Here is a 25,231-nt window from a genome sequence, read left to right as displayed (position 1 = left end):
GGTCATAAGTATGATAGAGAAAAGTACTGATTAAAGTTGTTTTATTTTTAAATGTTCTAAAGATGTGAAGAAATATAGCCCAATCACTAACATGAAGAGTACAATTCAGTTGAGCAGGTGGAGATTATGCAGGCATTTTGTCTTTTGAATATTCTCTATTGTTGGTCGCACAAAGTCGCAGGCTGACTTACAGTGGCAGTGTTACATCTAATATGAGTCAGGAAATGAGCTGAGTAATGGGAATATATAGAGAGAAAATGGGTACATATAATTTTGCAGTGGTCTGTCTTCTTTAGAAATCAATTTTTAGGTCGTATTCAAATTATTAACATTTCTATTATTTTCTTCCACTCATGTTTTGGAGCAGGTGGAATACTAGTTATATATAATCCCTACTGTCACAGACAGTTTCACTGGGACTTGGCTCTAGTGCTTTTCTTTAAATTAATTTTTTTTTCAATGTTTTTTTATTTATTTTTGGGACAGAGAGAGACAGAGCATGAACGGGGGAGGGGCAGAGAGAGAGGGAGACACGGAATCGGAAACAGGCTCCAGGCTCTGAGCCATCAGCCCAGAGCCTGACGCGGGGCTCAAACTCACAGACCGCGAGATCGTGACCTGGCTGAAGTCGGACGCTTAACCGACTGCGCCACCCAGGCGCCCCGGCTCTAGTGCTTTTCAACAACTAGAATAGTTATTCACGGAGAGAGGCACTTGGACTTACTTAAATGTGTTACAGACTGAATGTGGCCCCTCAATCCCTCATATTCGTATGTTGAAGCCCTAACCCCTCAGTAATGGCTACCTTTGGAGTAAGGAACTAATTAAGGTTAGATTAGGTCATAGGGTTAGATTCCTGATGGTAGGATTAGTGTTCTCTTAAGAAGAGACAGAGAGCTTGCCTGCTCTCTTGCCTCATGTGCGCACCAAGGAAAGACCGTGTGAGGATGCAGTGAGTCCACGACCTGTAAGCCAGGAATATCCCTCACCAGAAACTAAAACTGGGGACTTCCAGCCTCCAGAACTGAAAACAGATCACTTTCTATTATTTAAGCTACCCAGCCTGGGGTCTTTTGTTATGGCAGCCTGAGCTAATACAAAATGTAATACACTACAAAATATTTAAAAAATATAAAATATGCATAATCTGACTCAAACAAAGTGACCAATTTAATGAGTTACATAATATGGGCAACCTAGTTGGGTTACAACGGGATTTATAGGTATGTCTTGATGGCATGAATGTATGGACCCTAAAAAGTGGAGAAATTCATACGGCAAATTATCCCTAAAGAAAATTCACTGTGATTCTACTTTATCACTCGCTGTCCTAAGCCAAGGAGTGTGTTTTTTTGAAAAAAAATTTTTTTTAAAAAGGGCAACTGGGGTTTTAAATAGTCAAAGGTATCACTTAAATATTTCTATTTAAAATGCCCGTCCAGGGGCGCCTGGGTGGCGCAGTCGGTTAAGCGTCCGACTTCAGCCAGGTCACGATCTCGCGGTCCGTGAGTTCGAGTCCCGCGTCAGGCTCTGGGCTGATGGCTCGGAGCCTGGAGCCTGTTTCCGATTCTGTGTCTCCTTCTCTCTCTGCCCCTCCCCCGTTCATGCTCTGTCTCTTTCTGTCCCAAAAATAAATAAACGTTGAAAAAAAAATAGTTTAAAATGCCCGTCCAGTGGCTCAGGGTCACTGTGCCTCTCATACTACTCAGTAACTTCTTTTAGAAATGAAACTAATTAAGAGACCAGATGGCAGTGCACTCACAATGTACCGAAGGAAAAAAAAAAGGCCAAAAGTTACTGAAAAACCATAGAGAAGCAGTAAGCTGCTCTTATACTTCTTTCATCATAACTTAATCTACAAAAGGTAAAGCAGGATTCTTGTGTTTTGGAGCAGGTGAAATGGTAGTTATAATTGTTTCACTTATTTCACTGAAGCCAAAGTCTTCAAAATAAATTAAGCATAGCTAAGAAGTTGGGGAAGAGGAATAACTAAAGAAGTAGCAGGTGATGAATGAGGTGCTAATAACCAAGCCTGTACATTTTAGGGGGAGATAGTGGATGGAAAGAGGTACGGTATTAACAGGTGTTTCCACAGTAATTAAATGTGATATTCTTGGGTGAGACTGCTTGGGTTTGAAGTGTTGCTCTGCCAGTTACAAGCTACATAACGTTCGTAACCTATTTCCTCTTATTTCCCATCTAAACCTCGGATTGATCACTGGAAAATGGGAAAAATAACGGTAACCATCTTATGTCTTAACAGGGATGGTTTGTGGCATAATGTACACTAAGCATTTAGTATAGTACCTGCAACACCAAAATAAATGCTATGAATCATGTATTATTGCTTCTTTTTAAAAGTGACACTAGTAATATAATTCCAATCTATGTGAATAGGGTATTTTGAAATATAGACTGATGTCTCACTCAAAAACAGAAAAAAATGGGGGAAAATGTCAAATTAATTTGTATAGTTGCTTGTTGCAAAGGCCTGCTTTAGACTCTAACCTGCCTTCTCAGGCATTTGCCTCAAAATCTTTGTTCCAAAATTCATCCAAGGACTCTAGTATATGGGATAGAGCTGTTTTCCTGATACCCGCGGTTATGTTACTTGAGGCTATGTATCAGTGAATTTAATGTCTTGCCTGCTTGTAGTTTTTCCCATTTCGGCTCACTGTATCATAACTGTCAGCACATCCCACTGCCACACCTTTATTGAACTTGTCAGATGCATGTGGTCAAACTGTGGCTCCAGGGCAAGTACGCAGTTTGCACTCTCACAGGGAAGAACTTGTATGCTGACATTCTCTTACAAGCCTTCCCAAGTTATGCTTCTCTTTTTAAAAAACTCTGCCTTAAATCATCAAACAAAGACATCTGCTAAAAACATCTGACTCTGCAAACAGCAAGTCGATTCATTGTTCCTGCTATAGTTGGTAAATGCTGGCTAAAAAATCAGAACCAGGGGAAGTCAAATGGCTGGTTATGAAAATCCTGATAAAGATAGGTATCAAAGGAATTTTAGAAAATTCTAAGCCAAAGAAATACAGATGGGAAAGTGTTCTTGAAATATCCAGGAAAGTGTGCAGGGCACAGCAAATAGTAGGTCCTTAGTATTTTGTGAAGTAAAAGTCATGGTACTACTTCGGCTGCAGAGAATGTGAAATTATTTCTTTTTAACCCTTACTTGCCATGCTAGAGTAGTATGTCATACATGAGTTGATGAAATCCCAAAATGATATTTCACCTAGTGGCACTGTTTGGTTTTAAGTGTTTTCACATGCATGTGTTTGCTGTTGATTTTTGAACCATGTTGTCTTTTCTTTATATTCATAATTGGAATTCTGTTAATGCCCCTGAAGAAGACAATAGAGCCCAGTAAGGGGGAAAATGACTGTGAGAGATTTTTTTTGAAGTCATTCAGATGTATTAATACTTAACAGATTATAGGTTACGGATTAGAGAAAATTCTGTCTCCATTCTCAGATTTCATTTTAGTATTTTTAGAAGGTCCTTTATTAAAAGTTTAAATTGCTTTACAAAACATATAGATTCCAAGAACAAGGTCCTATTTCATTTTCAATGACTTTATTGAGAACATTTTGCAAATTAGATTTTACAATTTAACATTTTACAATTAGAAATTTTATCTGCTACTACATAAATTGCAAACTTTTCAAAACACTACAGAAAATCCTTTATTTCTTTGGATTCTTCTGTTCCATGCTGAGCTCCTGAGATAAATTTTTTCTTTCAGCTTCATTTTCATCTTCCTGTGAAATAAATTTTAGAAAACATTAAAATGTAAACTTTAGGACATTTTATCAGCTATAATTAATACATTTTAATTCTATTTCTCTGAAGAATTAACTGCTGTGATTCTGGCAATCCTAGAAAAGAGGCTAGAAACAAAACGGTAACATTATGTAACATTCAAATATTTATAGTGGGTGCTCATTTGCACTACACGTGGCCTAAAATTTTCTGTATGTTCTTAAAAGCAACTTATTTTATTAATGACCTCAAATTACTTTTGAAAACACCTGCCCATAAAAAGTATCCATTTTAGGGGGGTGAATCAGGTATTTTTACTTCACTGTTTGATAAAAGTAAATTTAACTTCTGAGACACTTTATGTGCTCCAGCATGGCATTTTTGTCTCCTCTAACGTGCTTTCTTGACAGGCCTGCCAATTTTCCAATTACTTGCACCACCATATGTTATCTGAAGATCAGTCAGCTCTAAAATAGGAAACATGGGCATGTCAGTCTATCGAATGCTTACAGTCTTCTACAGTTTCAATTCTAAGTGTGGCTTCATAATTCATAGCAGGGTCCTGTGGAACATGGTGAATAAATGAAGTGACTTCGTAATGTCTGTCTCCATAGGAATGAAGTGCATCTTGTGTTCAATATTACATGGCGACCTCCAAACTATAAATAATGAGAGTCTGGAAAAATATTTCACCTTACAATCTGTAACCCATTTCATCATCTATGTTCCTTCAACAATGCCAAGTACAAAGCAGTCTTGCTTTCCTAATGTTTCTAATAATTATCAAGTGAGAACTTTCATTTTTATTAACTGAAATTAAAAAGCATTGTCTACTGAGTTAAGCATAGGTAGCAATTTCTTAAGTATCTCTAGACAACAGTAATATTATCAGTGTCACCAAATACATCACCCTTTATCTCAGAATCCTATAAAACCAAATTCAATCATTGTTGAGCTCTTAGTAAACTGACTTTATTAAATAAATGAAATTCAAGTATAATTTTTTCCCATGAAAAACCACATCCTTGCCTGTAAATATTAAGGTGGAGAAGGCTTCCTTTATATACTTTGTCTCTAGGTTCAACAGCATCTGTGGGTTAGACTTTGTCAACATCAGAAAAGTAGAGAAATTACCAATATTATAAACCAATCTGAATCATTCATAAATATGTTGCATACAAGGGATGGGGCTTTGAATGTCATTTTGGCAGGCAATGTAATTTTAATATATTGTTCAAAGCAAAATAGTCACTGTATGTTGTTTTAATTTTTTTTTTCCCAATTTATCTCTACTGAACAGAGATACTATGTTTGATTGACTCTTGAACAGGTATTTTCCACTTTTGGGCAAGAGTTTCTAGAGATTACATTTTGATTATATCTTAACAGAAGCAAATTTTGCACTATGCTTTGCGCTGTCTTCTTCATGTGAGACACTGACAGAAGGTGTTAATTTAGCAGGTAAAGGTGGCAAGACATTTTTTGTTAGGTAGCACTGAATTTATGTATTTAAACAGATTTTTTTCAATAAATATAGTACAGTTCTATACATGTATTTTCTCTTTTGTCTGATTTTGTCAACATCTTCTCTTTTCTAACTTACTTTATTATAAGAATACAGTATATAATATACATAAGAAAATATGTGTTAACTATGTTATCAGTAAGGCTTTCCTGGTCAATGATAAGCTCTATCTATTGGTAAATCTGGGGGTAGTCAAAAGTCACATGCAGGTTGTTGGAACACCTAGCCCTCTCATGTTATTCAAAGGTCAACCATAGTTTATAAATGCATGTCTCTTCTAATATTGCCTCCTGCTCAGGACAGGTGAAGAATTGTTCCACATTTTTCTTTATGCTGAGGACATGTCTTACATGATCTTGCCTTTATGTACCTTTAAACCGTTTCCATAGGTAACAAGATCCTATCTCCTTTTTCCTCTGTACAAAGATAACTGTGATTTGGATGAAGAAAAGGATTATGAAGGGGAGGAAAAGGCATTTAACCCTAACTGCTAGAGTATAACACATTGTAATTGCTATAGTAGAACATCATCAAAATAATGAAAATAGCAATAAAAGATTTTATTTATTTATTTATTTACTTAGAGAGAGAGAGAGAGAGAGGACAGGGGAGAGGGGCAGAGGAAGAGAGAGAATCTTAAGCAAGCTCCATGCTCAGCACGGAGCCTGACATGGGGCTCAATCTCATGGGATCGTGAGATTAGCCAAATTCAAGAGTCACATGCTCAACCAACTGAGCCACCCAAGCATTCCAACAGGTTTTATCATTATAAATAAAAACAGTAGATTTAGACACAATAAACCTCCATAAAGGATTTTAGAGGTTGCTTTGTTTTTTGTTTGTTTGTTTACAAGTGCTAATTTGTGTAAGAACTTTATAAGCAATTCAAGATTAATAAAAGCATTGAAATAGCTCAGGCAGCAAATCAAATATCATTGACTAATGATTGCATAATGAATGAAACTGCAAATATAGAAGCTTTTTACCAAAAAGTATTTCTTCACTACTGAATATTAATGGCAGTAAAAAATTTCTTCTGATAAATGGCACGTTTTTGTTTACTCTTTGCTGAGTTAAGACATCTGTTTGTTTCCCAGCAAAAGAAGACCCTTACTACACGGATCATTTTCTTAGTGACAGTCCTGACAATTTTGACATTTGTTTCACAAAGTGTTCTGAGGCAGCCAGCAAGAAAATGTACCCTTTGGGGCCACTGGAAAGTGTAGACAGGTTTACCTCTTAACACTGAAGCTTGCTAATTCATACTCCAGAAAACATGTTGATTGTAACCACCCTGCAGATCTGCTAGTTACATGTGGAATTTCAATACCCACTCACATAACAACAACCCATAATGCCAAATGACTGACGGTGGTTCTTTAGCCTTCTTGCTCTTTTTACACTGACAGCATTGTTGTAGCAATGAGAATGAGAATGTCTAGGCATACACGGTCCATGGGATTACGGTCTAATGCTCCTGGTGGTAACATAAGACTGAGGGAGTTATTCTAACAGAGAACAGCGAAAACATTCTTACCTAAACTAAACATTCTAACAGTAAAAACACTGCCATTCTTACCTAAACTAAATCTCTCTTACCAATGAATAAAACCTGCAAGGTTTTGTTTAAATGCTAGTAAAGCTTCCACTATCAATTGGAACAGAGGCACCCTCAATTTTCCTTATTTACAAAACTGTCTTAGTTTTCATAATAGTTCAAAGAATTGATGCCAATTAATAAAACCAATCCATCCTGCTTTTTCTTTCTCTTCGGAGATAACCAACTCCAAAAAAAGGGCAGTTATTTTAGCAGCTAGAATTTCTACTGCTCAGGTAATATTTGGACTCAAATTAGTCTATTAACCCTATAGACAGCCAAATTGTAAGTGATTTCTCTTTAAGTAGTATTATACAAAGGGACAACTTTCCCCATTGTTTGTTTTTATCTTTAAAGAAGAATGTATAAATACTTTATAATGCAGATACCTGTCAAATACCACCATACCCAAGTGATTAAGGTTAGTATCACCAGTAATACTTATTCACAGTAATTAACCCTTCGCTATGATGCACTAAAAAGGGCACATCAGTCTGTGGTATCCTTCTTAATAATGCATAATCTCAATCTAATCATGAGAAAGCATCAGATAAACATTATATAAAATAATTAAACAGTAGTCTTCAAAACCGTCAAGGTCATCCAAGACCAAACAAAGTTTGGACTGTCACAGATGGGAGAAGACTAAGGGAACATGATGATTAAAAACTGATGGGATCCTGGACCACGAAAAGGGTATTAGTGGGAAAACTGGCAAAATTTAAATATGGTCTATGCAGTAGTTAACAGTATTGTCTTGATGTTAATTCCTGGTTTCAGTTATCTACTTTAGTTATAAAAGTCAATAACACTTCAGCAAGCTGGATAAAGGGCAAATGGGAATTACCTGTACTATTTTTGCATTTTTCTTAAATCTAAAATTATTTCAAAAAGCAGTTTAATAAATGGTGACTCAATGAAAGGTTTTCTGCATTCAAAGTAAGTATCACGTATATATAAAGATTTTATGTGGAAAAAAAATTCAAGGCACCTATAGCTGCTCACATTGAAAATACACAGCCAAAACAGTTTGCTTTCCATTGTTCTACTTCAAATTCCTTTCGTAAGTATCTCAAATGTTCATAATGGTGATGTTCTTAATTTTTATTTCCTTGTTTATGCTTTCATATATTTTCTTACTTTTCTACTTATGGATGACTTTTACCAACAGAAAACATAAGATTTTTTTAAACAAATCCCTTTATAATCTCACCCTTTGAACTATTTCCAGAAATAAGCATAATGGAGGTCAATGTTTACAAAGAGAATTTCAGTTGTTTTCACTTTACTGAATTTCTTACTTAGAGCAGACAGATACATGGTAGTACAGCAGTAAAATGAAGTGAGGAGGTGCAGCTAAGCACTAACTTAACCTATTTCTGTTTTCTTGTATTATCTTTAGATTTTAAATATTCCTTTGGCTAATCCGAGAGTTACTGTAGTTGGATTCAAATTAATAGTCAAAATTATCTTTATGCTTTAACAATGGTCTTTTTAAAAATGTTAGTGAATATATATGTGTATATATATTTATGGCTTTTGACAAAAAAGATATACACTTAATCTGTTATGTTAGTTATAGAATAGGTATCAAAAAGCAATATATATACTCTTCCAATCTATGGTCAAAAACTGCTGTCTTTTATTTACTTAAAGTATGTTCCAGATATAATTCTCAACAGCATTTAAGATTATGCTTTTAATACTGAAAATGTGCTGGTGCTGCACAATGAAGAAAAAATTAATCTTAATAACTGGAAAAATACTGATGATAATGAAAATGTTTTAGGCAAAATGAGCACGCTGCATGCTTCAGACTAAAATTAATTAGAGTTTTTAATGTTTTACAATTCCACCATAATTCTTTAAATGGTGCATTTCCTTCATAGTAATAAACACTTGGATCATTAAGTAAAGTGCAAGATGTGTGTGATGTGCTACATTTAACAACCTTTGGCTCTTTTTTCTGTACTTCTGCATTCAGTTTTCCAATGCACTGAATAAGCAATTGAAGACCACAATTAAATTTCCTGACTTTGCATATTTGAGATTCTTATTTCATTTAATACAAAAGGTAATTAATCTACCATTTTATAACTGAATCCAACTTTAGTGGGCCATGATAGATACTGAAATGAACTTACAAGAAATGCTTAATTAAATATAGTGTAAAAAGCATAAGATGGTTTTTTTTTCCTTATGACAGAAGTTGCATATTTAATTAGAAAGTCTAGGGCTATATTCTAAAATTAAAGTAACTGGGGAGGTTCTTAGTAAACCTAGCTCAAATACTTATGTCTTGTAAGTAAATTTCTACCTTTTTTTCTACTTAGTGGTTCAGAAAAGAAATAACCAAGGAAATTTCCCTTAATTTAATATTATAAAATCATATCCTTTATTTTAATAGCAAGTAAAACAGATAGAAGGGCAGAAATGAATATCTGGTTTCATGTATGAGAATACACGAACAATTCTGTTTCATTTGTTAAGCAATCACTTATCTCCGATTTGTGATTGTGGAACAAATTTAATGGACTAGGTTTGCTTTTCTGAGTCTTTAGTTCCTCTTGTCATGTTTTACTTTGTGGTGGCTTTTGGTAGCATGGAAATGGGGAAGTTAGAAATAAAACACTGGGTTTTCCAGTGTTTCCCAGAGCCAGAAAGACCCTCAGGACTAGCACAACCATCTGGAGAGGGTATATTTATATTAAAGGAAATGAAGATCAGTGAGTGAAAGGTGAGAGTCAGGCAAAATAGCTAGCAGAAAGGAAAGAAAGGAAATGAATGACGGATGGTAAGTGTGAGCTAGAGTAGGCTCTTAATGAACATAAACCCTATTCTATAAGTTTATATCCTTATATCTTCCCATAAACATGAATAAAAAGCACAATTTCTGTAACATTAATTTTTAGATATTTCAGGTACGTTTAAGATATGAACCTTCTAGGGCTAAAAATACCACTATCCTCTTCTTATGGAGCTTATGGTCTTAAAGATTAAAAAAAAATCTTCTTATAGAAGTCTAATATCTGAGAAATAAGCATAGAAGTATGTGCTAGATTCTGCATGAGATGCCCCTACCCTGATAACTCACCTTCATTTGTAACATTTTTGCTTTAAAAGATATTTACTTGAAGTATTCAGTTTTGTAAGTTGGTATGCAGTCAGCACTGATTATAGAAAAACAAAACAAAAATATCTCAAATTCTTTAATGGTACAACATAAATATATTTTCAAGTGAGGATAGCAAAAGTTTTATATGTTTTTTCATGTAGTACCTTATTTATGTTTTTATTTACTTATTAATTTTAATTAAGCATGGTTGACATAATGGTATATTAGTTTCAGGTGTACAACATGCTGATTGACAACTATATATATATTACTCAGTGCTCACCACAGTAAGTATAGTTCCCATCTGTCACCATACAAAGTTACTAAAATATTGACTGTATTCCCTATTCAGTACTTTTCATCCCCATGACTTATTTTATAACTAACTGAAACTCTGTATCTCTTTGTCCCCTTCACTATGTTTCCATTCCCCACACCCCTCCCCTCTGGCACTTATGTTTATTCTATTCAGGAGTGTTTCTGCTTCACTGTTTTTAGTTCCACATATAAGTGATATCATACTGTATTTGTCTTTGTCTTACTTTACTCAGCATAATATTCTCTAGGTCCATCTATGCTGTTACATATTCTACCGTAATTTCTTTATCCACCACAATTTCTTTATACATTCAGCTACCCACCGACACTTAGATTGCTTCCAAATCTTGGCTATGATAAATAATGCTGCAATAAACATAGGGGTACATGTATCTTTTGAATTACTATTGTTGTTTTCTTTGAGTAAATACCCACAAGTAAGATTACTGTGTTGTATGCTTTTTCTATTTTTAACTTTTGGAGGAAACTCCATGCTGTTTTCCATAGGGGCTGCACCAATTTACATTCCCACCAACAGTGTTTTAGGGTTCCTTTTTCTCCACACCCTTGCCAAATCTTGCTATTTCTTGTCTTTTTTTCCCCACTAGGTTATTTATTTTTGAGAAAGAGTGCAAGTGGGGTAGTGGCAGAGAGAGAAGGAGATAGAAAATCCCAAACAGGCTCTGTGTTGTCAGCGCTAAGCCCAGCAAGAGGCTTGATCTCACGAATCATGAGATCATGACCTGAGCTGAAATCAAGAGTTGGTGGCTTAACCGAATGGGCCACCTAGGCACCCCATTTCTTGTCTTTTTGATACTAAGTGGTCTTTGTGGTTTTGATTTGCATTTCCCTGACGATCAGTGATGTTGAACATCTTTTCATGTATCTGTTGGCCGTCTGTATACCTTCTTTGAAAAAATGTCTCTTCAGATCCTCTGCCCATTTTTTTAAATTATATTTATGATTTTGTTTTTTAATTTACATCCAAATTAGTTAGCAAATAGTGCAACAATTATTTCAGGAGTAGGTTCCTTAACCCCTTACCCATTTAGCCCATCCCCCCTCCCACAATCCCTCCGGTAACCCTGTCTGTTCTCCATATTTATGAGTCTCTTCTGTTTTGTCCCCCTTCCTGTTTTTATATTATTTTTGTTTCCCTTCCCTTGTGTTCATCTGTTTTGTCTCTTAAAGTCCTCATATGAGTGAAGTCATATGATTTTTGTCTTTCTCTGACTGACTTAATTTCACTTAGCATAATACCCTCTAGTTCCACCCATGTAGTTGCAAATAGCAAGATTTCATTTTTTTTGATTGCCGAGTAATACTCCATTGTGTATACAAGCCACATCTTCTTTATCCATTCATCCATCAATGGACATTTGTGCTCTTTCCATACTTTGGCTATTGTTGATAGTGTTGCTATAAACATGGGGATGCATGGGTCCCTTCGAAACAGCACACCTGTATCCCTTGGATAAATACCTAGTAGTGCAATTGCTGGGTCGTAGGGTAGTTTGATTTTTAATTTTTTGAGGAACCTCCAGACTGTTTTCCAGAGTGGCTGTACTAGCTTGCATTCCCACCAACAATGTAAAAGAGATCCTCTTTCTCTGTATCCTCACCAACATCTGTTGTTGCCTGAGTTGTTAATGTTAGCCATCCTGACAGGTGTAAGGTGGTATTGCATGGTGGTTTTGATTTGTATTTCCCTGATGATGAGTGATGTTGAGCATTTTTTCATGTGTCGGTTGGCCATCTGGATGTCTTCTTTGGAGAAGTGTCTATTCATGTCTTTTGCCCATTTCTTCACTAGATTATTTGTTTTTTGGGTGTTGAATTTAATAAGTTCTTTATAGATTTTGGATACTAACCCTTTATCTGATATGTCATTTGCAAATATCTTCTCCCATTCTGTCAGATGCCTTTTGGTTTTGCTGATCGTTTCCTTTGCTGTGCAGAAGCTTTTAATTTTGATGAGGCCCCAGCAGTTCATTTTTGCTTTTGTTTCCCTTGCTACTGGAGATGTGTTGAGTAAGAAGTTGCCGCCACCAAGATCAAAGAGGTTTTTGCCTGCTTTCTCCTCGAGGATTTTGATGGCTTCCTCTGTTACATTTACATCTTTCATCCATTTTGAGCTTACTTTTGGGTATGGTGTAAGAAAGTGGTCCAGGTTCATTCTTCTGCATGCCACTGTCCAGTTTTCCCAGCACCTCTTGGTGAAGACTGTCTTTATTCCACTGAATATTCTTTCCTGCTTTGTCAGAGATTAGTTGGCCATACGTTTGTGGGTCCATTTCTGGGTTCTCTATTCTGTTCCATTGATCTGAGTGTCTGTTCTTGTGCCAGCACCATACTGTCTTGATGATTACAGCTTTGTAGTGTAGCTTGAAGTCTCGGATTGTGATGCCTCCTGCTTTGGTTTTCGTTTTCAAGATCGCTTTGGCTATTCAGGGTCTTTTCTGGTTCCGTACATATTTTAGAATTGTTTACTCTAGCTCTGTGAAGAATACTGGTGTTATTTTAATGGGTATTGCATTGAATAGGTAGATTGCTTTGGATAGTATCGACATTTTAACAATATTTGTTCTTCCTATCCAGGAGCATGGAATCTCTTTCCATTTTTTTTTTTTTTTTGTGTCTTCTTCAATTTCTTTCATAAACTTTCTATAGTTTTCATAGCTTTCTATCTTTTTCACCTCTTTGGTTAGATTTATTCCTAGGTATTTTATAGTTTTTGGTACAATTGTAAATGAGATCAATTGCTTGATTTCTCTGTTGCTTCATTGTTGGTGTATAGGAATGCAACTGATTTCTGTGCGTTGATTTTATATCCTGCAACTTTGCTGAATTCATGAATCAGTTCTAGCATTTTTTAAGTGGAATCTTTTGGGTTTTCCATGTAGAATATCACGCCATCTGTGAAGAGTGAAAGTTTGAACCTCCTCCTGGCTGATTTGGATGCCTTTCTTTCTTTGTGTTGTCTGATTGCAGAGGCTAATTAAGACTTCCAATACTATGTTGAATAACAGTGGCGAGAGTGGACATCCCTCTCCTGTTCCTGACCTTAGGGGGAAAGCTCTCAGTTTTTTCCCATTGAGGATAATATTAGTGTTGGGTCATTCATATATGGCTTTTATAATCTCGAGGTATGATCCTTCTATCCCTCCCTTCTTGAAGGTTTTTATCAAGAAAGGATGCTGTCTTGTCAAATGCTTTCTCTGCATCTATTGATAGGATCATATGGTTCTTGTCCTTGTCTTGCATTGATGTGATGAATCACGTTAATTGAGTGTGGATATTGAATCTGTCCCGCATCCCAGGTGTAAATCTCACATGGTCGTGGTAAATAATTTTTTCAATGTATTGTTGAATCTGGCTGGCTAATATCTTGTTGAGGATTTTTGTATCCATGTTCATCAGGGAAATTGGTCTATAGTTCTCCTTTTTCATGGGGTCTCTGTCTGGTTTTGGAATCAAGGTAATGCTGACCTCATAGAAAGAGTTTGGAAGTTTTCCTTCCATTTCTATATTTTGGAACAGCTTTAAGAGAACAGGTGTTAACTCTTCCTTAAATGATTGGTAGAATTTCCCCTGGAAAGCCATCTGGCTCTGGACTTTTGTTTTTTGGCAGATTTTTGATTACTAATTTGATTTCTTTACTGGTTATGGGTCTGTTCAAATTTTCTGTTTCTTCCTGTTTCAGTTTTGGAAGTGTGTATGTTTCTAGGAATTTGTCCATGTCTTCTAGATTGTTCATTTTATTGGTGTATAGTTCATAATATCCTCTTATTATTGTTTTTGTTTCTGCTGTGTTGATTGTAATCTCTTTCATTCTTTATTTTATTTTATTTTATTTTTAATTTTTTTATCGTTTTTTTTTTTTTAATTTATTTTTGAGACAGGGAGAGACAGAGCATGAACAGGGGAGGGTCAGAGAGAGGGAGACACAGAATTTGAAACAGGCTCCAGGCTCTGAGCTGTCAGCACAGAGCCCAACGCGGGGCTCCAATTCACGGACCGCGAGATCATGGCCTGAGCCGAAGTCGGCCACTTAACCGACTGAGCCACCCAGGCGCCTCTTGTTCTTGATTTTATTATGTGGGTCCTTTCCTTTTTCTTTTTGATCAAACTGGCTAGTTGTTTATCAATTTTGTTAATTCTTTCAAAGAATCAGCTTCTGGTTTCATTGATCTGTTCTACTGTTTTTTGTTGTTGTTGTTGTTGTTTTGATAGCATTAATTTCTTCTCTAATCTTTATTACTTCCTGTCTTCTGCTGATTTTTGGTTTTATTTGCTTTTATTTTCCAGCTCTTTAAGGGGTAAGGTTAAGTTGTATATCTGAGGTCTTTGTTCCTTCTTTAGGAAGGCCTAGATTGCTATAGACTTTCATCTTATGACCGCCTTTGCTGCGTCCCAGAGGTTTTGGGCTGTGGTGTTATTTTCATTGGTTTCCATGTACTTTTTAATTTCCTCTTTAACTTCTTGGTTAGCTCATTAATTCTTTAGTAGGATGTTCTTCAGTCTCCAAGTATTTGTTACCTTCCCAAATTTTTTCTTGTGGTTGATTTTGAGTTTCATAACGTTGTGGTCTGAAAATATGCACAGTATGATCTCGATCTTTTTGTAGTTGTTGAGGGCTGATTTGTGTCCCAGTATACGGCCTATTGTGGAGAACATTCCATGTGCACTGGAGAAGAATGTGTGTACTGCTGCTTTAGGATGAAATGTTCTGAATATATCTGTTAAGTCCATCTGGTCCAGTGTGTCATTCAAAGCCATTGTTTCCTTGTTGATTTTTTGATTACATGATCTGTCCATTGCTGTGAGCAGGGTGTTGAAGTCTGGTATTACTATCGATGAGTTTCTTTATGTTTGTGATTAATTGATTTATGTTGGGTGCTTTCACAATTGGTGCATAAATGTTTACAAATGTTAGGTCTTCTTGATGGATAGACCCCTGGATTATGATATAATGCCCTTCTCCATCTCTTGATACAGTCTTTATTTTAAAGTCTTGATTGTCTGATACAAGTATGGCTACTCTGGCTTTCTTTTGTTGACCATTAGCATGATAGATGGTTCTCTATCCCCTTACTTTCAATCTGAAGGTGTCTTTAGGTCTAAAGTGGGTCTCTTGTAAACAACATATAGATGGATCTTGTTTTCTTATCCATTCTGCTACCCTATGTCTTTTGATTAGAGCATTGAGTCCACTGACGTTTAGAGTGAGTACTGAAAGAGGAATTTCTTGCCATTATGTTGCTTGTAGAGTTGGAGTTTCTGGTGGTGTTCTTTGGTTCTTTCTAAACTTTGTTGCTTTTGGTCTTTCTCTCCTTTCTCTCTCTCTTTATTTTCATCTTTTTTCCCCTCACAGAGTCCCCCTTAAAATTTCTTGCAGGGCTGGTTTAGTGGTCACAAACTCCTTTAATTTTTGTTTGTCTGGGAAACTTTTTATCTCTCTTTCTATTTTGAATGACAGCCTTGCTGGGTAGAGAATTCTTGGCCGCATATTTTTATGATTCAGCACATTGAATATATCCTGCCACTCCTTTCCGACCTGCCAAGTTTTTGTGGATAGCTCTGCTGGGAACCTGATCTGTCTTCCCTTGTAGGTTAAGGACTTTTTTTCCCTTGCTGCTTTCATGATTCTTTCCTTGCCTGAGTATTTTGTGAATTTGAGTATGATATGCCTTGTTTGATGGTCATTTTTTGTTGAATTTAATGGGAGTCCTCTATGCTTCCTGGATTTTGATGTCTGTGTCTTTCCCCAGGTTAGGAAAGTTTTCCGCTAGGCTCATATAACCCTTGTACCCCTATTTCTCCCTCTTCTGGGACCCATATGATTCTGATGTTGTTCCTTTTTAATGAGTCACAAATCATCTACTATTCACTAAATGTAACATTTCAAAAATCTCAAATGTGCTAATATTTAAAGACAGTACATATAAACTTGTACTTTCCCTACAGACACTCAAGGAGAAGAAATATTTCTAAATTTATGCTGTTTTATTTTTTTACCCTAAATATACACATACGGGTTTAAATTCCCAGGGATTTAAAAAAATTCTACCAAAATAAAATGAAGTAAAAATAAGGTCTAAAAATGTCTGAAATACGCAAGATATGAGATAGGGCGATCACCAAAGTATAGTACTCAAAAGACTTCCAAGTTGGATTTCAAAAATCAGAGATTGGCTCATTAAAGTTTTCAGATATATATACACTGTTTACTATGACTAGAATTTATTGAGCAATAACAGTTATAAAAACTGGAAAATACTTGTATGTAGCATATTTATTCATTAACATAAGCAATAACCATGATATTGGGATTGGCCACTAGAAGACTACCATCTTTTTCTTAATTTTTTTTTAACATTTATTCATTTTTGAGATACAGAGAGAGAGAGAGAGACACAGAATCTGAAGAAGGCTCCAGGCTCTGAGCTATCAGCACAGAGCCTGACAGCAAAACATTACCTGAGCTGAGGTCGGATGCTTAACCAATTGAGCCACCCAGGCACCCCAAGAGTGCCATCGTTAGTAGGATGTGACAACATTTTGTTTATCCTTCAAAATACAAGGAGGAGTTTGATGCAACACAGATTAAAAAGACACTATATATTTTAAAAGAAAAAAAATTTTTTTTGCTTAGTAAGGCCCTAAGGTTAATTTTTACCAAAATTAACTTCTATACTGCCGTTAGAAAAATCATAATCTTTGGCCATTTTAACTGAAACCACAATTTTAAAAAGAGAAAGAGAAAATACATTTTATATTTCCTTTGCTGAGTTTTGATTCTAAATAAAGGATAGTTATAGCTCATATGTGTCAAATTACTGTCAAAGAAACAAACAGAATTTACATAAATGGTAATGGTACATACAACCTTAATATTACTTTAGAGAATGGGTAGAAGACACTCAACAAGTAAAAAATACCATAAACTCCCTTAATGAAAATTATATTAACTTTTTTTACATAACTTGACTTCACTGAATGAAACTTATCAAAGTGAAAACCAGAATTTGTATTAAGATAAAAAGCTGACAGAATATTTCAGTAATTAAAATTCTTCTATTGTTATGGTTTCTGAGGCAAGATAAACTGTAAATGTTTTAAACTGACAAATTTCAGACTAAGAAATAACTTCAAATATACGTAATAAAATATCTAGATAGATTTTCATTAGGAACTTATAAACTGTCTCAATTTAAGTTATTTTCAATATATAATGCCCTTTTTAAGCGGGAAGTTGTCAACGTATTTATCTCCAAAGCCACATCAAAATCAAAGAAGGACTTGAGGCTAATTTGCAAACAACTAGGATATGTATGGAACATCTCTTAACTCACTTACAGTTCTCAGAGTAATTAAGTCACAGAATATTAAAGTTGAAAGATTCCTATCAGATCTTATCTAATCCCGCACATTATATATGAAAATACTGAGCACTAAATAGACAAAAATACGAAACCACTTTCTTTACTAGGTTATCTAGGGACATAAAACAACTCCCCAAACTGTCTTCCAAACTCAAATGATTTAAAACTACACTGCTAAAAGAAAAATGATAACTTTACAGTGGAGAAACCTGACAAACAGTAACTTAATTTGAGCATGGTTAACATAACTAATAATACATATTGACATGCTATTTCCCCTCATATGATGTACTGAGAAGGGACATCACCTCTAGTCTGTGGTAGCCTCAATCTAATCATGAGGAAATACCAGACAAACCCAAATTGAAGGATAGTCTATAAAATAAATGAATAATACTCTTCAAAAGTGTCAAGGTTTGAAAGGCAAGGAAAGAGTAATAATTGCCACCATCCAGAATACCCATGAATGGGGATTCTGGACCAGAAAAAGGACATTAGTGACAAAACCAGTAAAATTCAAACAAATTCTATAGTTTACTTAAAAGTATTACAATATTAAGATTTGCGTTTGATCATTGTTCTGTGTTTATATAAGATTGTTAACATAAGGAGAAGGTGGGTACTCTCCATAAAATTTTTGCAACTCTTAAAATCTAAACTTGTCTCAACACAAAAAGTAAAAACAGATAAGCAAATAAAAAATCTTTGTTAGGATGATTTACAAATAAATATGCTTTGGTTTTAAATACTATAAAGTTTCTCACCAAAGTAGTATGCAGAGGTAATCAGAGTTATACATAAAGAGTTTTTGGCATTTCCATAATATGAACAACTCATTACAGACTCTATAAAGTAGTGCCTTTAGTAAAAAAATGCTAGTAAAATCATACAGTCATTCAGTGATGTTTCACACGTGAAGTTCACTGTCATGTTTTTCTGATTCATGAAGTTTAACAACCATTAGAACAACATTCAACTGTAATACAGTAAAATATATGATTTGTTTTTATTATTTCATTTGGTCGTATTTTGGGTAGTAGATGTTCTTATTAATACTAACATGCTATTTTCGTACCTTTAATCAGTGCCTTCAAAAATGATGTCTGACTGTTATCTAGAGGAAAAGAGGTATTCTTGCTTAACAAAGAAAATTTCTCCACAGAAGTCACCATTTGACCTAAGACTGACTTAATAGGGTACAGATGTCAAACCAAAGCAAAAATGTTAGTAAGTCAAAACCTAAAGATCAATCAATTGATCTATTCATTTTTGGTAACCCAGTGACAGACCTGATTGTATTGATCAAATAATCTTTACATTTTATAAGAGTCTGGAATATAGTTTGTTCATTGACTCATATTAAACAGTATCTTACAGAGAGGGAGGCAAACCATAAGAGACTCTTAAACACAGAGAACAGACAGGGTGGCTGGAGGAGGGGGTGGGAGTGGGGAATGGACTGGATGGGTGATGGGCACTGAGGAAGGCATTTGTTGCGATGAGCACTGGGTGTGTATGTAAGTGATGAATCATTGGGTTCTACCCCCCACAATCAAAACTACACTGTATATTAACTAACTTCAGTTTAATAAAACTAAAACAAAAACATTATCTTATAAAGATGGTTTTAACTCTTGAAGTAAATTATATTCCTAGAATAAATTCTATTCCTAGAATCTTATTCCCTTTTTACTCTTACAAAAATTTAATGAGGGGGGCCTGGGTGGCTCAGTTGGTTGAGTGTACGACTCTTGATTTTGGCTTAGGAAGTGATCTCATCGTTCTTAGGAATGAACTCCATGTCAGGCTCTCTGCTGTCATAGAGCCTGCTTGGGATTCTCTCCTTCTCTCTCTGTCCCTACCTTGCTTGTATGTGTGCACGTGTACTGTGTCTCAAAATAAACAAATAAACTTAAAAAAAATTTAATGAACAGTGACCGTGAGTTGGACATGAGGCAAGGTATTGGAAATAACAAAGATGGATAAAAGCTCTTGCTGCCTAGAGCAGTCCATGTTCCAATTTGGTAGACTGGCATGCATATAATTACAATGCAATGGAGAAAGTACATCAGGCATATAAATGTGAAGAGAAGAAAACTGACCATGATAATACATAGAAGAGTTTGCCTTTTTTTTTTTCAACGTTTATTTATTTTTGGGACAGAGAGAGACAGAGCATGAACGGGGGAGGGGCAGAGAGAGAGGGAGACACAGAATCGGAAACAGGCTCCAGGCTCTGAGCCATCAGCCCAGAGCCTGATGCGGGGCTCGAACTCACGGACCGCGAGATCGTGACCTGGCTGAAGTCGGACGCTTAACCGACTGCGCCACCCAGGCGCCCCGAGTTTGCCTTTTTATAATGATTAATATTCTAGAGAGGTGGGCTATGTCATCAAAATAACAAACCTTTCCTCATGCCCAAAGATTACTATTGTGAATCTTTAAAACAAATACTTCTCACTGTAACTTACACTATCCTTGTATTAAGGTAAATTCAACATCAAGGGCATCTTTCAGAAATAAAACTATGTTTAGAAAGTGAATCTTAAAAACTTTACTCCCAAGTGAACAGATTAAGTTGCTTCAAATATCTCTATTTCAAGTTGAATACTATTTTCCCCAGAGTGAACCCATTAGTCTTCATAGTTTTATTGGAAATTAACAGCTCATTAGATGTCCAGTAACACATCTTCTATGGCACATTAATTTTTCATGGGTTAAAAACTTATTTTGCTTCAAGAAAAATTAAAAATACTATTTTAGAAAATTCCACACACAAAAATGCTCTAACAGTGGTTTTTCAAAATCAGTGTCAAAAATAACAGCCACATTTCCATATCTTAGAACTTATAGATTACTGCTTAGCCACTGTTTTGCTTTTTTTAAGAAAAAGATTTCTAGACAAATGGCACCTTTTACTCTGCATCTGATTTTGTATGCTTAGTTTACTTCTGTCATAAAGGTGTCAGTCAATGAGGAGTTCTCTGACTTTATGCACGAAACTTGCTATTCCTCAGCACTCAGATTGTTCTCCATAACATGTATCACAATGAAAGGATCATTTACTTATTTGCATATCATGTGTCATCTTTCACTAGGGTGTAAGCTCCATGATAGAAGATTTTTCCCTGTCTTGCTTATTACCACAGTATCCTAAGGAATTAGTGCTATTCCTATCCTACTTTGGCTTCTTAATGAATATTTCTTGACTACATGAATAAATTTACTACTATACAGATGCACAGGAAACAAATAAATAATACTTTTGACTTTTTGTATACATATCAAATACCAAGTATTTACATACATTATATGTAATCTTCACAAATGCCAGGAAAGAGTAAGTATTTTTAATATTTTCATTCCCATTTCTCATTGAGAAAATTGAGGATTGGAGACATTAAGGAACGGCTCTTAGTCACACACTAAAAATATGACAACCTAGGATTCAAATTCAGCTCTGACTCCAAAGAGTCCTCTTTCCATATACCAAAGGGACAATTACAATTGCCTGTGATCAATACATTTTAAAAGCGCCCCATACATTCTGAAAAATAACTCAATTTTTGCTCACTGGCTACTGACCACATTAATTATTCAGTTTAACAAAAAGATTCTAAGTCTATCTCACAGAAGTGACTGAAAAACAACCTTTAAATCCAAAACAGTTCTACAATTCTCCCTAAAGATAATCTGTAGAAATCTTGATAAACATACTGATTGCCTTTTCACTTTTTCAAATATTATGACAGTTTTTAGGATTTGTTGTATGATATTTCCTAAATCTCATAAGGAAATAGAAATAATTGAGAACAAAAAGGGTATTGGTAAAATGTCACAAGAATCAATTTTTGAGCAACACACAATTCTGCACTACTTTGGGATGACTGCTCTTATGTCTTCAAATAAACTCATGTAAAGATAATTTATTATCAAGGTCTATGGCTTTCTCAATTTTTTACTAATTACTAACACAAAAGCTTACTTTTTGAGAAAATAAAAATAGCCTCTATTTGTAAGAAGAATCATAAGCCTCTAGAGGTAGCACTCCTCTGGGCTCTTGGGAATGCTGACAGTTCAAACTCAAGGGTCTCAAAAGAATATCCTAGTACAATAGTAAATTGACTCTGACAAAACCCAATGATTAATGAAAAATGAAGTTATACAGTTGAAAATATAAAAACGACAAAAGTTAATGATCTCATAGCCACATTATGTGGCAGTCATACTGTTCAATCAAAAATCCATTAAACATTTAAAAGTTTTAATTTTCATAATACAGATGGTTCAGTAATTACCCAGGGAATTTAAATTTATAATTATCCATTGCAATGAGAAGGTTTTTAAAGAATTATTTTATTTTGCTTATTTTAAAATTACTGTATTTTATCACAGACAGAAAATACATAAATAGAATGCAGCTCCTTCTTTTCCCATTTTCTTTTAAAATAGGAAATAAAGTATATGGTCTGTAATTCACCACAGATTGAAATGTTTTATTGATAAATTCAATTTCAAAAGAATTATAAAACAGGAATATAACTGAGTAATAGTAGGCATTTGAAACTGTGACACCATTGTGTCCCATCTGACTGTAGGTAGCCTGAAGCAGGGCTTTATTCTGCTGATACAAAGGTAGTAAACCCCAAAATTAATTTGTGTTACATGTTTCACATCACAAGCAGCACAATAATATGTAATACTATGTTGACTTCTGAAAAGCCATATGGAAAACTTGGTAACATTGTTTTTTTAGAAAAATTGTAGGCTTCTAATATACAAAATAAATCTACATAACTTATTTAAACTAAGCTTTACTTAAAATAAAAAGTTAATGATGTGTTTCCTTCTTTCTTTCCTTTAGTTTTTCATTCAGTAATTATTTAATGAATACCTATTATGTGCAATATGTTCAGGGTAGAGAGGACAGCAAACACAGCTGATCCCGGTGATCAGGAAATTTATACACTTGAAAGGTAAAGTGTCTTCAATTCAGACCTATGTTCTTTATACCAGACACCTCCAGGTTTCTTCAGGGAATCAAATTATTTTTGTTATAAATGTTGCAAACATAACAGTAATCATAATCGTAACTTATAACACTTAACCTTTCAGTATTCCTTCTCCATCCTTTTCCCCTTTCTTTCCAATACATTGAGTTGGATATTACTTATTCCCTAGTATGTTTTTATATTTTAACATTTTATATGAATGGCATCATATTATATATCTTCTACAGTTTGCAGTTTCTTTTCTTTTTTTTAAATTTTATTTAAACCCACGTTTGTTAACATATAGTGTAATAATGGTTTCAGGAGTAGAATTTAGGGATTTGTCACTTACATATAACACCCAGTGCTCAACACAACAAGTGCCCTCCTTAATACCCATCCCCCCCCCCCAGCAACCCTTAGTTTGTTCTCTATATTAAGACTCTTATGGTTTGCCTCCCTGCAGTTTGTTTTCAACATTACATTTTATCAATTTATTTACATTAAACTTTCTTAATATAAATGTTTTTAACTCAAACACTAACTTCATACACTTGAAACATTCCAACTAAGGTCAAGGTGATAACATGCATACCACTATTATTTAATCTTGTTTTGGAGATATTAGCCAACACTATTAGACAAGAGAAAGACAAAGTATAAAGTTGTAAAAGAGGAAGTAAAACCAACCGTATTTGTGTATACCTAGAAATGTCCAGGGAATCAACTGAAACACCCTTACAAACAATAAGAGAATACAGTGAGGACCTCTGTTGATAATATTCGGAAAATCAACAACAGGTTAAAAAAAACCCAACAGATTATTCAAGACAACTCTAAATTCTGTATCTGCGTTGTTTTAGTTACATCCCTAAATTTCGAGAGGAGAGTGATCAAAACAAGAAAACTGTCCACTATGTGTATTTCCAAGAGGAAATCAATACATAAGCAAGTCACATTTAGAGATAAATCAGGTATGGAGATAAGTTACAACAGATTTCTATGTTTTTTTTCAGAGCACTCTTCTCTACTAAGAGCTGTTAAGATTTTAGAGATAGGAGGTACCTTACTTAGAGGATGGATCATTTGATCTATTCTTTTTTTTTTTTTTAATTTTTTTTTTCAACGTTTATTTATTTTTGGGACAGAGAGAGACAGAGCATGAACGGGGGAGGGGCAGAGAGAGAGGGGAACACAGAATCGGAAACAGGCTCCAGGCTCTGAGCCAATAGCCCAGAGCCCGACGCGGGGCTCGAACTCACGGACCGCGAGATCGTGACCTGGCTGAAGTCGGACGCTTAACCGACTGCGCCACCCAGGCGCCCCGATCTATTCTTTTTTATAATGCTGACAGTAAAGCCATTCTTAGAGTACATAACTGACTTCCCCAGGGTCCCATAGCTAATTAATAGTAAAGTTGGATTCAGAATTCATGTCTCCTAGGTTGCTGTCTGGAACTGTCTTTCGTGATGGATTAATATTGACCATAATGAAGCAATATGATTTTAAATCAATTGTTGGCAAAAATAGAGATTATACAAAAACACAACAAAAAATGTTGGTGACATTGTGTGTGTGTGTGTGTGTGTGTGTGTGTACACATAATCCATGGGTTGAATTTATCTTACACTGAAAAACAAGTATGTGATGTTCTTCCCCAAAACATCTACATGAGTACATGTCTAGGCTTTGGTGTCAGACAAACCTATTTGAATCCTGCTTTGGAACTTACTGTTGTGTGACCTTGGGAAAGGCACATGACCTCTTAGTTTTGGCTTCCTTATCTGTAAAATGTAAAAAAAATAAAAACCTAGCCTCAAAACCTAACCAGAACAAAAATTATAAGTTTTGTAGGGGGGCCTGGGTGGCTCACTTAATTAAGCATCCAACTCTTGGTTTTGGCTCAGGTCATGATCTCACAGGTTCATGAGTTTGAGCCCCACATTGGGCTCAGTGCTGACAGAGCAGAGCCTGCTTGGGATTCTCTCTCTATCCCCCTCCCCTGCTTGTGCTCTCTCAAAATAAATAAATACTTAAAAAGGGTAAGTTTTGCTTTTTTTTCTATCTACAATCCTAATTTTTCAATACAAATGATAATTGTTAAGAATTAAATTTACAATATAGAATGTTTTCTATATGTTGGTTATCTACGAATATGTATCTATTATGTGCCAGGTTCTGTTCTAGGAGATGGAGAAACAGCATAAATGTCCTCATGGATCTTAAATTCCAACAGGGAAAGACATAATAATCTGCTAACAAGTTTCAAATTTTGATGTAGCAGAAAGAACACAGGAAAGGGATACAAACTGTGGGAGCACACCTTTTCTTAGACAAAGTAATCAAGAAAATACCTCTACTAAAGAGGTGACATTCAGGCTGAGACCTGAATGATATGAAGGAGCCACTCATATACTAATCTGTGAGAAGATGATGTCCAGGCCTACAGAAGACGGGCAAGGACTTTAGAGTACAAATGAGTTCAGCATGCACATGCACCAGAAAAGTCAGCATATTTGGCACGAT

The 25,231-nt window shown here is 35.2% G+C and overlaps 1 protein-coding gene across 4 annotated transcripts in view; it reads right to left on the bottom strand.

The window, feature by feature from the left end:
* Positions 1–3,571: 3,571 nt before the first annotated feature.
* Positions 3,572–25,231, bottom strand: part of PHF14 (PHD finger protein 14) — a 213,166-nt gene continuing 191,506 nt past the window's right edge. For 3 of the 4 annotated variants that reach the window (XM_047848780.1, XM_047848779.1, XM_047848782.1), the window contains one exon: positions 3,572–3,773. Coding sequence is in view for 2 of the 4 variants with exons in the window: in XM_047848779.1 (XP_047704735.1) it covers positions 3,699–3,773 (75 nt within the window). In the remaining 2 variants the exon portion in view is untranslated. Of the gene's footprint in view, positions 3,774–9,990; positions 10,067–25,231 lie in introns of all 4 variants that reach the window. The other variant, XR_007150152.1, reaches the window with a different exon arrangement.

The sequence above is a fragment of the Prionailurus viverrinus genome, chromosome A2 (genome assembly GCF_022837055.1).
Source record: "Prionailurus viverrinus isolate Anna chromosome A2, UM_Priviv_1.0, whole genome shotgun sequence".
In the NCBI taxonomy this organism is placed as follows: domain Eukaryota; kingdom Metazoa; phylum Chordata; class Mammalia; order Carnivora; family Felidae; genus Prionailurus; species Prionailurus viverrinus.
The sequence above is the reverse complement of the archived record's forward strand: the minus strand, read 5'-3'. Positions and strand labels throughout refer to the sequence as shown.